Source organism: Phascolarctos cinereus, unplaced genomic scaffold (genome assembly GCF_003287225.1).
Source record: "Phascolarctos cinereus isolate Bilbo 61053 unplaced genomic scaffold, phaCin_HiC Scaffold_1;HRSCAF=81, whole genome shotgun sequence".
In the NCBI taxonomy this organism is placed as follows: domain Eukaryota; kingdom Metazoa; phylum Chordata; class Mammalia; order Diprotodontia; family Phascolarctidae; genus Phascolarctos; species Phascolarctos cinereus.
In genome coordinates, this window is record NW_027555514.1 from 146,212,630 (window position 1) to 146,228,695 (window position 16,066).

At 38.1% G+C, this 16,066-nt stretch overlaps 1 protein-coding gene across 4 annotated transcripts in view; it reads right to left on the reverse strand.

Moving 5' to 3' along the window:
* GSAP (gamma-secretase activating protein) overlaps positions 1-16,066 on the reverse strand; it is a 114,123-nt gene that overhangs the window by 83,394 nt on the left and 14,663 nt on the right. For all 4 annotated transcript variants that reach the window (XR_013486643.1, XM_020984511.2, XM_020984510.2 and 1 more), the window contains exons 3-6: positions 14,802-14,858; positions 10,148-10,217; positions 9,879-9,929; positions 3,135-3,223 (exon numbers count right to left, since the gene is read on the reverse strand). Coding sequence is in view for 3 of the 4 variants with exons in the window: in XM_020984511.2 (XP_020840170.1) it covers positions 3,135-3,223; positions 9,879-9,929; positions 10,148-10,217; positions 14,802-14,858 (267 nt within the window). In the remaining variant the exon portion in view is untranslated. The remainder of the gene's footprint in view (positions 1-3,134; positions 3,224-9,878; positions 9,930-10,147; positions 10,218-14,801; positions 14,859-16,066) is intronic.

Consider the following 16,066-nt stretch of genomic DNA (forward strand, 5'->3'; position numbering starts at 1 on the left):
GGGAAAGAAGGGGGGAAAAAGAACAAAGTAAAAAGTGCACAGCAGAGAACAAAAGAAAATTTACAAGGAAGCAAAGATGGACAGCTCTGAACACAAAGAGTAGCATTTATTATATAGGCTTTCTTGAAATAGAAATTTATTGCTGTGTATTTTGAATCCTCTCTTATGTTCTGTTGTGTGTATGGCAGTGCTTTTTCTTTTCTTCTTTTGTATTTAAGTTTTAATATTTAAGTTTGTAATATATTTCTTTTTCTTATTGTGTATTTAAGTTTTTCTATTAAGTCTGAAATACATTTTTTAAAAAGTAAAGAAAAAAAGGAAAAAAAATTAAATGAATTGGAGAAGAAAATGGCAAACCACTCCCGTGTCTCTGCTAAGAAAATCCCAAATGGGATCATGAAGAGTCAGACATGACTGAACAACGACAAAAGTAGGAAGACACTACTTCATCCTCAAGTATCTTTTTAAGTTTGAATAACTGATAATGAAGAAAATGTGTCATTAAAGCATCATGTGAAGATTTCAATGATCTAAATAGTTCTTTCATCATTCTTTTAAAAGTCAAGTAAACCAAACCATCAATAATCGCTCGTTAAACATACTGAATACCAGATACCATGGTAGGTTCTAGTGATACAAAGACAAAAATGAAACAGACCCTGACCTCAAGGAGTTTACGTTCTATCAAAGGAAACAGCATGTACACATATAAATAAATATAGAATATTTTTTAAAATATAAAGTGATTTTGGAAAGGAAGGCAATAACAGCCAGGGGAAGGAATCAGGAAAGGCTTCCTATCAAAGGTAGTGCTTAAAAGGAATTTTGAAGGAAACAAGAGATTCTATGAGTTAGCAATGAGAAAGAAATGCATTCTTGGCACAGGAAATGACTAGTGGAAAGGTACAGAAATGAGAGATATTATGTTATACATGATGAACAGCAAGAAAGCTGGCTTTGCTGTGTCGTAGAATGTAGGAAGAGAAAAAATACATATTATTAGCTAATACCATTAGAAAAATAGTACTTTAAAAAATAAACAAGAAAACAGTACTACATTATCTGAAGCATGCTTTGTTCCAAAGACCTAGGCCTGAGGACTGAACCAAAAATGGATTCTTTGTCTCAAATTATCCTCCTTTCTACTACTCTGACTTTTGAAGAAATACAGTAAAACTAGCAGAATAAACTAATCAATTTTGTGGAATATTTGTACCCATATTGGTCCACTAGAACATATACAAGAATATCGTCAGCTCAAAGATGCTATTATCAGGACCAATAACTCAAAAGTTTAAAAAATTTCAATAATATGTAGGTTTCAACTGCAGATTTAATTCAGGATTTATGATATGTATATCTTACAAGAGAAAAGAAGGTAGTTATGTGGGAGACCAAGGATAGGAGAGGATTGTAGTAACTATCTCTGGGAAGACCAAAAGAAATTAAGCTTGTGCCCTAGATACAAGTTTGAACCAGACTCAGAAACATGCATATGCACAAGAAACATACATATGTATGTGGTAGCTAATAGGCATCACAGGGGTCAAATGAGAGTATGGTCTATGGGAGTCATTCCAGGTGCCCTTCCTGCTTCTGGCCAGCCACATATGTGACTTAGGGAGAGGGCTTTACTCTTTGAGATGTCAAGGCATTCCCTTACTGGCCACAGAGCAGAAAGAGCTGATGAATTTTAAATGATAGGGAGTGACCCCACCCCTGATGCTCTTTTCCTTCTACTCTCCCCTCATGACAAGTAACACACTCTTTCAAGAAACTTTCCGTAACAGGATATGGCAGTTCTTTTTCCACCATCCCAGCCTGGCCACTCCCATGTGGCAACCTAAGAAAGAGGACTCATCTAGGGGCTCTTGATACTTTCTCCACTTTGTGTTTCCTCTGCTGAGTAGGTGACAGAACATTATTCTGACGATGACTATGTTAAGGGGTAGAGGATGTCTTATGATTCTGAGAAAGCCTGGGTCCATCAGGTGGAAGTTCCCAGCAATAAGATTTTCTTTGGAGGAAAAAGTGACCATCAAAAGTGATTTAGTCCTAAACCTCAGCCTGCTATCTTGCCCTCCCCCTTCCAGGGATCCTTATCCTCCCATTCCTGTCCTTCTGTTACCCCCCTCTTATCCTATTCACTCACCTTCCCCTCTAAAAATCCTTCTCTTCCCCCCTCTATCCACTTAGCCTTTTATTTCTTTCTAAATTTAGAAGATTTTTGTACTCTTCTAGATATGTACCTATTGTTCCCTTTTAAACCAATTCCTGATGAAACTAGGGTTCCAGAACTACCAGCCCTTATCCACCATCTAATTCCTCTGTGTCAGTTCTTCCTCTCGCACCTCAGGCTGAGATCTGTTCGGACAATGCACAGCCAAGGCAATATTTCGAATGCCTATTCAGTAGTCCTACAAACTGTTGCATGTTTATGACCCTAACTTAGAGAAGATTTAATAGTAACTATACTGGGGATTCCAAGTTAATTACTTGGTCTCAATTTTCTTATCCCTGACCTTGAGTCACCTACATTCCACTGAGGGGATATAACATATATACCAAGTAAGTAAATTTAAAATCAGTCAATTAACAAACATTTATTAAGCATATACTACATGCCAGCCACTGTGTTAGGCACTGAGGATATAAAGAAAGGCAAAAGGCAGTACCTGCTTTCAAAGACCTTAGAGTTTAATGAGGGAAAAGTATGTACAAAGGAAGAGAAATTTTCAGAAGGACAGAGGACTAAGAAGTAGGAAGACTCCCATAGGAGCTGATATTTGAATTGTGCATTCAGGAAGGCTAAGAATTTCTAAAACATGGACATGAGAAGAAAGTAGATTTCAGATATGAGAGACCAGCCGTGTAAAGGCTCAGGTAGAAGATGGAATGATACATGTAGGGAACAAGGAGTAGGCCGATTTGATTAAAATAGAGAGATGCCTCCATATACAAGCTTAACTATTTCACTTTGCGAGTATATGATAGAAATATTGCATACAGAAAGTCACATTAAGCAAATGCATTTATATCTTTGATGTTATATAAGAATTTTTTTTATTAAAAAAAAATACAGCCTTAGAGTTTTATGCCTTTCAATTAAGGTGATTAGTAATAAATTAGCTTACCTGTACCCAGATGCAACTATCTACAGCTTTCAGAACCTTCACATTGTTAACTGGATGAATTTCCACCAACAAAGTCAAGCACTTAGAGGCTACAAAGAAATTAAGATGTTAGGCGATTAAGACTTTTGCAAAGTAATACTATGTCTTTCCTAAAAGTGAATGAAAGGGAAAATTGCTACAAATTCCTTTAACTGGAATACATGCTAAGGGAAATTTGAGTATTACTGTGAATTAAAGTGTTCTGCTACCCTTAATCTTACATCAGTAAAAATTAGTCAAAAAAGTCCCTGAAAAACCATTTTCAGAAAAATACATGGGGACGTTGGCTTCGTACTATACAAACAGAATTCAGCTACACATGTGGACAGTAGCTAATGTGTTCCTTCCCACAACCCAAACAAATTTTCCATAATCCAGGAGTTTTCAATAATGGCAAAGGCCCAGAGGAGTAGAGGCCCACGCTTCAAAACCACTTGACAGCTCCCAAAAGGTGGCATGTCAATATGTAATCTACACATCCCAGAATACAGAAGTAGCTTTTCAAGAGAGGCAAGTACAAACAAAGACGTCCTTGATCAACCCCAATCACAGGACCCTGGAGGGAAGGAGGGATGGCAGTGGACGAATGCCCAGTTTTGCAAGAATTGTTTAGACTGTGATAAAGAATTGCAATTGAAACAAAAGCTGCTTCTCTGACAAAAGCTAGCTAGTTATCAGTCCTCACATTTTCACCTGCTAGATGAACAGACTTGATTAGTAACTGAGGTTACTGGAAACATGATAAATTAACTGAATTAGCAGGTAGAGTTTCAGGAATAAGATACCAAAAAATGTTGACTGGAAATTAACAGCACTTTAATAGCCCAAATGGATTTAAAATATGGCAGAAAAGGGATTTCCACACTGATGGGATGAGTCAAAAGCCTAAGAACAGCCATTTTCAGAGAAATACACAGGGATTTTGGCTTCATATGACACAAACAGAACTCCATTCCACGTCTGGCCAGCAGCTAAACTACTCTACACACAGTTTAGCTCCACGGCAAATACTATCAGTATACAACAATAACTTGATATTTTTGTGTGTGTATCTAAGATAAAACACAATCTGGAATGTGCTCCAAGTTATTTTTTTCTCCGATAATGGAATAATATTTGCATTGACTGAGTCATTCTGTTTTCCAACTGCCCCACTCTCCTCCAAGTGCTGTACATGCGTTATGCACCATGCAGCTAATAAACAATGTTTTCATATGACACATAGCTAATGTTAGAATGAAGTTCGCAGCTACAGTACAGAATATAAGCTATTTGGCTCATATGAAGCCTGAACCTATGGTCTTGACCATATTATACAATATTTTAAGCAATGATAGATAACCAACCACAAAAAAAAAAACCAACCACATCATCATACGTCTTTAAAGCTAAGGTTCTTAAGGTCATGATCTGTCAGATCTCTTCCTACACTAGTTAAATACCCCTTCTCTGATGAAGATTGCACCAAAATTTTAAAATATGATTATACTAATGAAATAGAATTTTATTTTTAGAATATTTTTAGAAATTTAAAATTTTATTAAAACCCTACGTGACCTTTTAGTGTACTGGAAATGTCATGGGAGGCAAAAGAGCTGAATTCTAGGACCAGCTCTCTCATTATGTGGTAGTAGGTGAATCACTTCAAATGAGATATTATTTATAAAGCATTTAGCATAGCACTTGGCACGTAGTGGGGGTGCTATATAAATGTTTATTCTCTTCCTTTCATATCACTCTTCTTGGCTTCTGCTTTTCATCTGTAAAAAAAGACTGGGCTAGCTGGTCTCTAAAGTTCTTTCCAGTTCTAACATTCTATGAACCTATGAAATAAGTTTGTGGCACTGAATAAAAATTTAACAGGAGTTCAGAGAATAAGGATTAGTGTGGTCTAGAGTAATTAAAGAAGACTGCAGAGAGACTAGATTTGGATAATAGGTGAATCAGTGGCAAAGCAAAAGATAAAACATTCCTTCAATCCCTTGTAATCTGGCTTCTGTCTTAATCACACTACTGAAACTGCCCTTTTCAAAGTTACCAATGACTTTACCTAGAGACTAGATTTGGATGACGGGTGGATTGGTGGCAAGAAAACAGACCGAACATTCCTCAATCTTTTGTAATATGGCTTCAGTCTTCACCACACTATTGGAACTGCTCTTTTTAAGAACACCAATGACATCGTAATCCTTAAATTTAGCAGCCTGCTCTCTATCTTCATCCATCCTGATTTTATGACATTTGATGGGGTTGACAATCTCTCTTCTTGGGGATCTTAATCTCTTCCTCCCTCAACTTTTGAGACTCCACATTCTCCTGGCTCTCCTCCTACCTCTTTAACCACATTTGCTCTATCTCCTTTGCTGGTTCCCCTTCCTCTTCATAAATTCTTAAGGTGAGTCTGATTTTATACTAGGCCCCTGATAACTCTGTCTCTTAATATCTCCAGCTGCTATAGTTTCAAATGTTACCTCCAAACCAATGACTTCCAAATCTCTTCTGAGCTGCAGCCCCATATTTCTAATTGCCTGCATAATGCTCCGACTGAATTTCTAACCAATACCTCACCCTTAGTGAGGTATTGTTAGTTATTTCACCATTCTTCATTAGTATTATCATTAACTCTTCCCAGTTCCCTACCTCTCAAATACAATTGGTAACTAGGTCCTATTGATTCTAATTCCACAATCTCTCTACAATTCCCTCTTCTCTGTTCCTACTATCAGCACCTTAGGGCCACTGGTTCTAATTACCACTTATATGAACTATTGTGATAGGCTCCTAAGAGATCTTTTCACTTCTACTTTTATTTGCTCCTCCAAATTAACCAGAGCAGACAAGGTATGAAACAGTTCCAGCTTTCCCCTTCACCCCTCTCTTCTATTCCGTCTGCACAAAGGAAGGGAACAGAGTGTGTATGTGTGTGTGTGTATGTATGTCTATATTTATATGTGTGTATATATGTATATGTATGTGTGTATATATACATATATATATATATATGTTAAAAACATGTGAACTACAATTCCTGCAAGGCCCTAGGCCCAAATAATGGTTGCTGATTGAAGGAGAACAAGAATTCTATTTCCCAAGAGGAGCTGTTGCTGATTGGTAGAAAGAGAAGGAACATTCAAAAAAGAAGGAGAAGGAGGAAGAGGAGAAGGAGAAGGAAGAGGAGGAGGAGAAGGAAATGGAGGAGAAGAAGAAGGAAATGGAGGAGGAGGAGGAGGAAGAGGAGATGATGACAATCCAGAGAAGAAAAGGGAAAAGATTACAACCAATCTAGCAAGAATAGTGGCAAGGTTTTGTTTGTTGGTTTGTTTTTAATTATTATAAGGCTGTCAAGCAATCCTGAGGAAAACAGAGCAAAGAGAAGAGACATCGTGGCTATAGTACCAAAGTAAAAAGGCCAACAGATGCCCAAACCGGGATGCTGTTGCTGCATTCATTGAAATTCCTAACCACTCACTCTAGTTTCAGAAAGATATAGCCAAACCTCCCCCTATCACAGTTACACGTTTCTAAAAGAGTTGAAGACTGAAACTATTCTGGAGACAAGGGGAACAAAACAATAGTCACAAGAAGTGAGGGGTATGAACACCTTCTGTTTCTTTATTGCTTATTTTATCCTGAATATAAACCTTCTATGTCTCTAAATTTTTTATCATGGCCCTGCTTTGCTAACAACCATAGGACTAAATACCTTGAGACACAAGAGAGCTTCAGAAGGGTCCAGAATTATTTAAGCAGTGCACAACAGGTAATAATAATGCCTAGCATTTATAGAGTGCTTCAAAGTTTGCCAAGTGCTTTATATACACTACCTCATTTGATCTCCACTAGAACCCGCTGAGGTAGGTGTACTTATTATTTTCCCCATTTTACAGATGAGGAAACTGAAGTTGAAAAAGATTAAGTATCTTCCCCAGGATCACAGAGCTAATAGGGATCTAGAGGATTCAAACTCAGGTCTTTCTGACTCTAAGTCCAGCATTTTATCCACTGTGCCAAGGACATAAAAGTTATTAATCATTAAGAATCCCCACAATGACAGGTTCTGGCACACTGGTGTCGATTCATCACACTACTGCAAGACTTATTCTCCAGCTAGGTTGGAAACTCCTTAAGAGCAAGGTTTGTTTCATTTTTATGTTTTTATGTCCGGTCAGTAATTAATACAGTGCCTGGCACATAGTAGGCATTTAATAACTGCCTGCTGACTTGTGAAATGATTATGCCATGATCTAGTCATGTCAATTCTCAACTCAAAACCCTTCAACAATTTCCTATTGCCAGATTAAGTTCAAATTCCTTTTCCTGGCATTAAAGTCCCATCACCCTAATTCCCTAAGCCTTATTTCTTATTACTCTTATTCACTCACTTTTTTGGCCAGCCAGACTGGAATGCTCATCATCCCCTCTATAACTCCTGTCTTTCTCCGCCTATATGCCTCTGCTCACACTATTTAACATGCTTGGAATGCCCTTGCCAACACCAACCTCTGCCTACTGAGTTCCCACCCAACCTTTAAAGCTCAACTCAAATTCTTCGTTCTCCATGTACCCTTCTTTGATTGCTTTCAGTAAGGAATAACCTTCCCCTTTCATTCATTCTCTATGTAACACATTGTTTGCCCTCTCTCTGAATACTTGTCATGATTTATTTTGCTTTGAGTTGCTTGTTAAGCTTTAGGAGAACAGAAAATACGGTATCTAAATTTCAAAGTATCTCACAGAATTAGTGTTCTGCATTAGAGCAGGTACTTGATAAATGTGGGGTCGAATTAAATTGTTGAATCCCAGGCAGAGGGAACAGCACCACCAAAGGCTTGAGGGCAGGATTGAGCTTGACACGGACAGGGACAGTAAGGAGAGAAGTTTGACTAATGGTGAGGGAGCCTGGACTAGTTTGGGAAGGAGAGGTAGATTCCATATCATCTTGGAAGCCTAGCAAAAGAGTTTTCATTGCCACTCTTTAACCAAACTCCAACCCTTTGTGATCACTAGCACACGTTACTTTTATCACTCATGTAGGACTAAGCTTATGCTGCTTTGTATTTCTGCTAATTCCTCCATGTGTATACCCTATCTCCCCAACCACACTGTAAAAGACTTGCCCTGGGGCAGCTAGGTGGCTCAGTGGATAGAGCACCAGCCCTGGAGGCAGGAGGACCTGAGTTCAAAGCTGGCCTCAGACACATAATACTTCCTAGCTGTGTGTGACTCTGGGCAAGTCACTTAATCCCAACTGCCTCACTAAAAAAAAAGAAAAAAAAGAAAAAAAACAGAGAGTTGACCATAGGGATTACGTCTTACAACTAATGCCAGAACAAGGAATTTGCGTAGCTAAGCAAGTCTTGAAAATCGTTTACTTTGTAATACATAAAAATTGATTTACCACAAAGGAAATACTTGTGTATATTATAGAGGATAAAATTTAATGGCATTCAAAATGTGTGCATTCATTTTTTTTTCATTATAAAGTGGACCTTTCCCCCCTCCACCTCCTATGAGTATTTGCTATACAACACCTACCCCTGATTCTGGCTCTCTTAGCCCCATCACCTAGCTCATAGAAGGCACTCAAAAAATTTGTTGATGAATGTTGATGATGAAAAAGAATGAAATATCTATTCGGCTCTGTTTCAGGTACTGTGCTAATACAGCTCCAAAGACATAAAAAACACAATCTTTGCCCTGAAGGAGCTTTGAGATCTAGTTGGGGAGATAACCTACACAGATACCTAACAACTCTATCAATGCTCCCTTTACCTCTTTAAAGCTATGTATAGATGGGCATGTCATCTATGAGGCGGCTAGGTGGAATAGCAGATATAGCACTCAGCCTAAGAAAGATCATAGTTCAAAATCAGCCTCAGATACTCACTAGCAATGTGACCCTGGGGAAGTCATTAACCTCTGTCTGCCTCAGTTTCATCAATGGGAATGATAATAGCACCTGCCTCACAAGGTTATTATAAGGTTCAAATGAGGTCATATTTGTAATGCATTTAGCATAGGACCTGGTGCACAGTAGGTGCTTGACCTTCAAAGATTGACAAGATGAGTACTTGTTCAATACTAGTTCAACATTCACCATGTATTTGGAACTTACACAAAACTCATGCATCTCATAATCCCAGGGGATTTCATTCTAAAAGCAGAATAATTCATGCTCAGAACACTTGAAATTCTATGTATTTTGTGGGTGGGCCCAGGTCAACCTACTTTTATTTTCTTCCAAGGCCTGTTCCTGACTTTCTAGCCTTTAAAACCATGCCCCCATATTGAATATCTTCCTCCTTCCCCCTTCCAGACCCACTTTTCAGCTCACTTTTGAATACTGTCTTCTTTCATTAGAATGCAAATTCTGGGGGCAGCTAGGTGACACAGTGGATAGAGCACAGGCCCTAAAGTCAGAAGGACCTGAGTTCAAAACCAGCCTCAAACCAAACACTTGACACTTACTAGCTGTGTGACCCTAGGCAAGTCACTTATCCCCAGTTGCCTAAAAAAAACCCCAAAAAAGTAAGCTCCTTGAGGGCATGGACCATCTTTTTTTTTTTACTTGTATTTGTATCGCCAGTGCTTAGCACAGTGCCCAATATACAGTAAGAACTTACTAAATGCTTGTTTGCTTCCTACACAAGAATCTGAAAAAGACTGATCACTATCAATAAATACAATAAAAAATGACTATATTACCTGGTTGAAGTTCATTCCTTCTTTCCTTAGCTGATTGTATAAAACTGACAGCTAATGGAAGAAAACCAGAAAGCTTTATTAGAGATTTTTAAATAATTTTCATTTTACACCAGAGAATTGAAATGACAAAATAATATAAGTTGAAACACAGCACAACCTATGCTTTCACATAGGTTAGGGACTACTACTTTGTCTAAGAAAATTATCTCCCTAAAATAGATAATACAGAATACATTATTATTGCAAAAATTCAAGAGAACAACACTTACCAAGTAATGTTTTCTCACGGTTGACAGAGCAGCTGACAACTTGCAAATCTTTCTCAAATGTATACAGATGCTATTTAGAAATAAAATTCTTGTTTATTATAGCATTTCATGTTAAATAGCAATCCTAAATTTATAAATCACCTTAATAAGTCTTTTTAAAAAAAATTATTGCAATTTTATCTTTAACAATAATTAGCAAGGATAATACTGGCAAGCCAAAATTCCACTAACTTAAAAATCTGACCTAAAGGCATCACTGCAATTGCCCTAGATACTAGTGTTTACTTTGAGGACTCTAGTAAGAATTTCTGCAGCTTATTAGGAAATTTTTTAAACTCTGTTTAATCTCTATTTTTGTTTTGTAGGAATTTTTTATATAGTTTCAAAATGTCAAAAGATTAAGAGTCTGGCCTCTTTAAAAAGCCAGTGAGTAAACTGGAAAATTTACTCACTGCAAAAGAAGGAAACTCGAGTGAAGAGTTAGGAATAGCTGGGGATGGCTACAATTATTCACACCCCTTTAAAAACCAAATCAAAATCACTCAGAAAATATAAAAAGGAAGGAGTCTTGGAGCTTCAGCAGTAAGCAAAAGAAAAATGTTAAGGGCCTAATTAGAACATTTATTAGACCAAGTAACTGTAAGAGTTTCAGCATATAATTATCATTTGTATTCTAAAAGCAGCTGAGTCCAAGATAGGTCAAAGACGATGTGCATAAAAGGGCCTAAGGTTAACCAAGTGGAATAAATCTTCAGTCTGCATGTATTGATAGAAGTTAAAAGTTAATAAGAAAGTATAGGTCACCTATTTATGGGTTGTAGTTCAAATAAGTTTTTGGGTGGGTACAAAAGATTCAGGTAAACAGAATGTCCTTGCCAGTATTTTCAGGAGCACGGAAGCCACTGACGTGGGCACAACTTTTTACCAGAGCCCATTGCCCTTGTGTGTGAATGTACTGGTTCCTGAGCATTGGGCAGCAAAAGCAATAGAAATACATGATACCTAAGGGTCATATTCCTAAAGGGAGGGCAATTAGCAAGGTACAGTTATGTGCCTTGTTATGCACGTGAAACCTGCCCAGGTCTCCCAGAATACCAAGTATTATTTGACCATGTCCAGATATTTCATCTGGATCCTCATTTATTCTGTCTTCCTACATGCTCTCTGGGTAAAACCACAGAAACACAAAAGCCAGCTTGTAGGATTCATCAGGATTGTGCCAGTCATTTAACAAGCATTGACTTGGCACCTACTATGTGCCAGCCACTGTAATTAATTGCTGGGGATGCAAAGAAAGAGATAAGACAGTCCCCACCCTCAATAGGCTCGAAGTCTAATGGGGGAGATAACATGCAAAAAACCCATGTACAACAAGATATAGATAGGATAAAATGGAGATAATCAACAGATGGAAGACACTAGCATTAAGAGAGATAGGGAATGCCTTCTTTTAGAAGGGAGGATTTTAAGTGAGACTTGAAGGAATCCAGGGAAGGAGAGAGAGGTAGATAAGGAGGGAAAGAATTCATAGTACGAGCAACAGCCAGTGAAATGTGGGTTCTATAGAGATGGAGCATCTTGTTCAAGGAACAGTGAGGAGGGCAACATTACTGGATCAAAGAGTATGTGTTGGGCAGGGTGCAGGGTGGAAACTAAGTCACAAGAACACTCAACCTGCTTCCTGTTAAGTGCTCTGCCTATGACAGCACCGACCAGCAAGGCAGAAGTGCCCAAAGAATCAGCCAGCCTTGTTCCAGGGGCTTTCAGTTCCTGTGGTGCGGTGGCAGCCCCCAAAGCAATATCTGGAACATATCTGGATCCACAGCTGCTCAGCCACAGCTTAAACGGGTAGGGAGCACGGCTCATACACAGCCACCACAAAAGGACTCTGTCCTGGGCTCATTTCTTACATGAAATACTGTCAGTAAAGAACACTTCATGTTTTACCTTTCTGTGGGGTTTTCCTGACCTTATTCTGTTTAAATCACACACACACACGCATACATACACACACACACACACACACACACACACACACACACACACACATATCTTCCCAGCTCTTTGTTCTCAAACCTACTTCATAATCTCCTCCTTCCTAGCTTTTTTAATCGTTTGCCTTTATGGACTCCTCTGTTTCGCCCAAAGTTTAACATGCCTATCAGTTTGGACTACACTAGACTCTGCCTTCTCTCACTTTATTCCCATTGTTCTTTCTTTATTCCTTTATTCTTATGTTCTTTCTCTCCTAACCTGTGAATTATAACTTCTGGCATGAGTTGGCCATAACTAGTTAGTCCATAACACACATGCACACACGCATACAAATACGCACACCCACGTACATGCATGTGCACACATACAGACAGACAGACAGACACACACACACACACACACACACACACACAGATGGTCCTGAAGCTCTGTCCAGGGCTCTCTTCTCTTCCTCCTCTATACTATCTAACTTGATGATCTCATCAACTCTGATGGATTCAATGATCATCATTAGGCAGGTGATTCCAAGATCTATATAACCAGCCTTTATCTCAGTCGCATATCATCAATTTCCTTTTAGACATGTCAAATTGGACATCCTGTGGACATCTCAAATTCAACAAGTTCAAAACAGAATTCACTATCTTTCCCCCAAAAGCACCCTCCTTCCAAACTTTTCTATTACTGTTGAAGGCAACATCACCCTTTCAGTCACCCAGGCTTGAATCCTTGGTATCATCTTCCACTCCATCATTTACATTCATATTATTCATTCAATCTATTGCCAAGTCTTATCATCTCTACTTTCACAACATCTCTCACTGGCTCCCTTCTCTCCTCTGACACGACTAACATCCTGGGGCAGACCTTCATCACTTCAGGTCTGGACTATTGAACAGCCTTCTCTTGGTCTCCCTACCTCAGGCCTGCCTCCACTAAAATCAATCCTCCACTCAGCCACCAAACGGATTTTCTTAAAGGATAGATCTTAAAAGTTTATCACTTCCCTGCTCAATAAACTCCAATGGCTCCCAATTACCTTGAGGATCAAATATAAAACCCCCTGTTTGGCTTTAAATATCCATCACAGCCTTGGCTTCTTCCTACCTTTCCAGTTTTCAGACACTTTATTCCACCTCAAACCTCTACAATCCAGTGAAATTTGTCTTCTTTGGTATTCCTCACACACAATTTCTTACACTCCATTCCCCAACTTTGTGCTTTTTTTATTAGCTTTCTCCCATGCTTGGAAAGCTCTCCCTTCACCTACTGGCTTCCCTGACTTCCTTCAAGACCCAGCTCAAATCACATATTCTACAGGTTTTTTCTAATCTCCCCCTTCCTTCCCCACCCTCTCCTGCTATTGCCTTCCTTCGGACATTACCTTCAGACATTACCTTCCATATACTCTGGATAGAATGTATATGAACATGGCTGTTGGTATGTTTTCTCCCCAATGTGAAGATGAGCTTTCTGAGGGCCAACCCCATTTTTGCCTTTCTTTACATTCCCAGTACTTAGCACAGAACTTGGCACATAGTAGATATTTAATAAATGTTTGCTAACTAGCACTTAGGACAAGCGGGACCAGCGACAGAAACATGCATGCTTTCTCTTCCTTTTCTCCACCATGCTGATATTTGACCCCAATTGCTGCTTAATGTGTATAACTTTAATACTGTATTGTATTTTACCACATAATCATCACCACCGCATAATTGTCACGTCCTGTTTTTTCAGTTCAAAACTTGGTTTATAACCTTTCAACGTGTAATGTCACATAGTATAATTCTGTTCCTCACAACACTTAAAAGGTAAACATGGCAGCAATGTATTCACCAGCAGCATATGGATATGCATTTATCTCTCGTACATTATGAGCCGTGAGCCTAGAATTCTCAGTACACATGCACTGTCATTATATTTCCAAAAGCCAACTTCCAAAGTTTGTTTAGAGAGCTGCAGTATTGTCACTCAATCCAATGAAGGGCCGTAGGCACAAGCAGATTGGGCAGGCAGGTGAAGCTGCCATAAGTAAGTCACGAGATATGGTAAGACTTGCATCTTCCCATTTTTAACGTATATTCACAAGTATTCCATGCATCCTAATCTTGCACCAAAGAGAGTTTAGTAATAAATGGGGTTTTCTTGTTGTTTTTGTGTTTTTGTTTTTGGTGAGGCATTTGGGGTTAAGTAACTTGCCCAGAGTCACACAGCTAATGAGTGTTATGTGTCTGACACTAGACTTGAACTCAGGTCCTCCTGACTCCAGAGCCGTTGCTCTATCCACTGAGCCACCTAGCTACCCCCAGTAATAAATGGTTTTTAAATATTCCGGGCATAATTTTTTAAAACTTCACATAATGGTTGCACTCCACTTAGAAAAATTTGCCATAAAATCTGTGATGATTATGCCGTGAAATACAGTATTTGAAAGCACTGGCTAGAAATTTTTCATGCTGATTTCTACAAATTAGTGTTTAGATTCAAGAACTCTTGCAACCTTTCTTTTTTAATGGGACTGCAACAAAGAAGGGCAAAACTGAAAGATTTACAAAGTTATTTATAGCTAAGAAACAAGAAAGTAAAGGAAAGAAAAGAGCATAAAAGCAAGAAGGTAAATACTGAGCATAATAACATAAGACTCCTGCTGTCTCACCTCATTTTTTTTGGTTTGGAGATCATATAATCCAAAGAAGACATTTCTCTTGCTGTCCTATTAAAGTAAATCAATTGTTAATAATAATAATAACAAAAATATGAAAACAAAACAAGTACCTAACCACCGGGTCTAAGGAAATGGTTTGATAAATTATGGTATGTAAATACACTGTAATATTATTATACATTGAGGAACCACAAGCAAGAAAAATTCAGAGACATGGAGAACTCAGAGACGTATGCAAAGTGATGCAAAATGAAGAAAAAGAGCCAAAAGAACAACATACATAATGACTGCGATAACATCAATAAAGCCAATATTAAGACAATAAAACTGGTCAGATACAATAGTCTACCTGGGTAGCAAAAATATCCAAGTTAAAGGACATGTCCCTACTTTCTGTTAATTGGTTAACCCGGATTTGATTGTGTTTACTGGGAAAGGATCTGTTGTTTCAAAACAAATTATATCAATACTTTTTTTTTAAAGCAAAAAAATAAATCAGCCATCCATTTTATTAAATGTTCTATATGTGGAGCAGCTGAGATCCTGCTGGCTTAAAAACAAAAAGTTCAACTAAGGTAACAATTTGGCAGAAAGCAGGCACTGTGTGATTATGTCAGTGTGGGAAACACATTGTCCCCATCTAAGTGAGCTGACCTTGTATACTGAAAGAAGGGAAGTAATACTCATGGTCCCTGACAAAATACATTGGCAGCTAAAACTATGAACTTACTTTACACAGTTAAAATGGTACACTATCAATGGAGTAAAGCTGTGATTTTTTTTTCCCTTGAGATTCACCTTCAAAATTTTAAGTATTTAAACTCAAAATAGCTACAACAGACTGGAATAAGTATGTTAATTTTTTTTCCTGAAAAAGACTTGAATATGTTTAATTCTATCTGATAACAGATTTGTGTTAATGGTGTTTCTAGCTCTCAAAAAGAAAAAAAAATTAATAAGTTACTTAGAGGTACAAAACTGTTCATATCCTTTAGCCAAGTGATCCAGTGTGTCCATATCCCAAGGACGATGGAAAGAAAAAAAGATCTATCTATATCAAAATATTCCTAAAAGCATTATTTGCAAGACCGAAAGCTAGATACAATCTATGTGTACAACAGTTAGGGGATAGCTGAACAAATGGTGCAAATATTATAGTACCACATGAAATTATAAATATGAAGAAAACAAAGCAATATGGGAAGACTTAGGGAGACAAAATGATGTAGGGGATAAAGAGTTGGTCTTGGAGACAG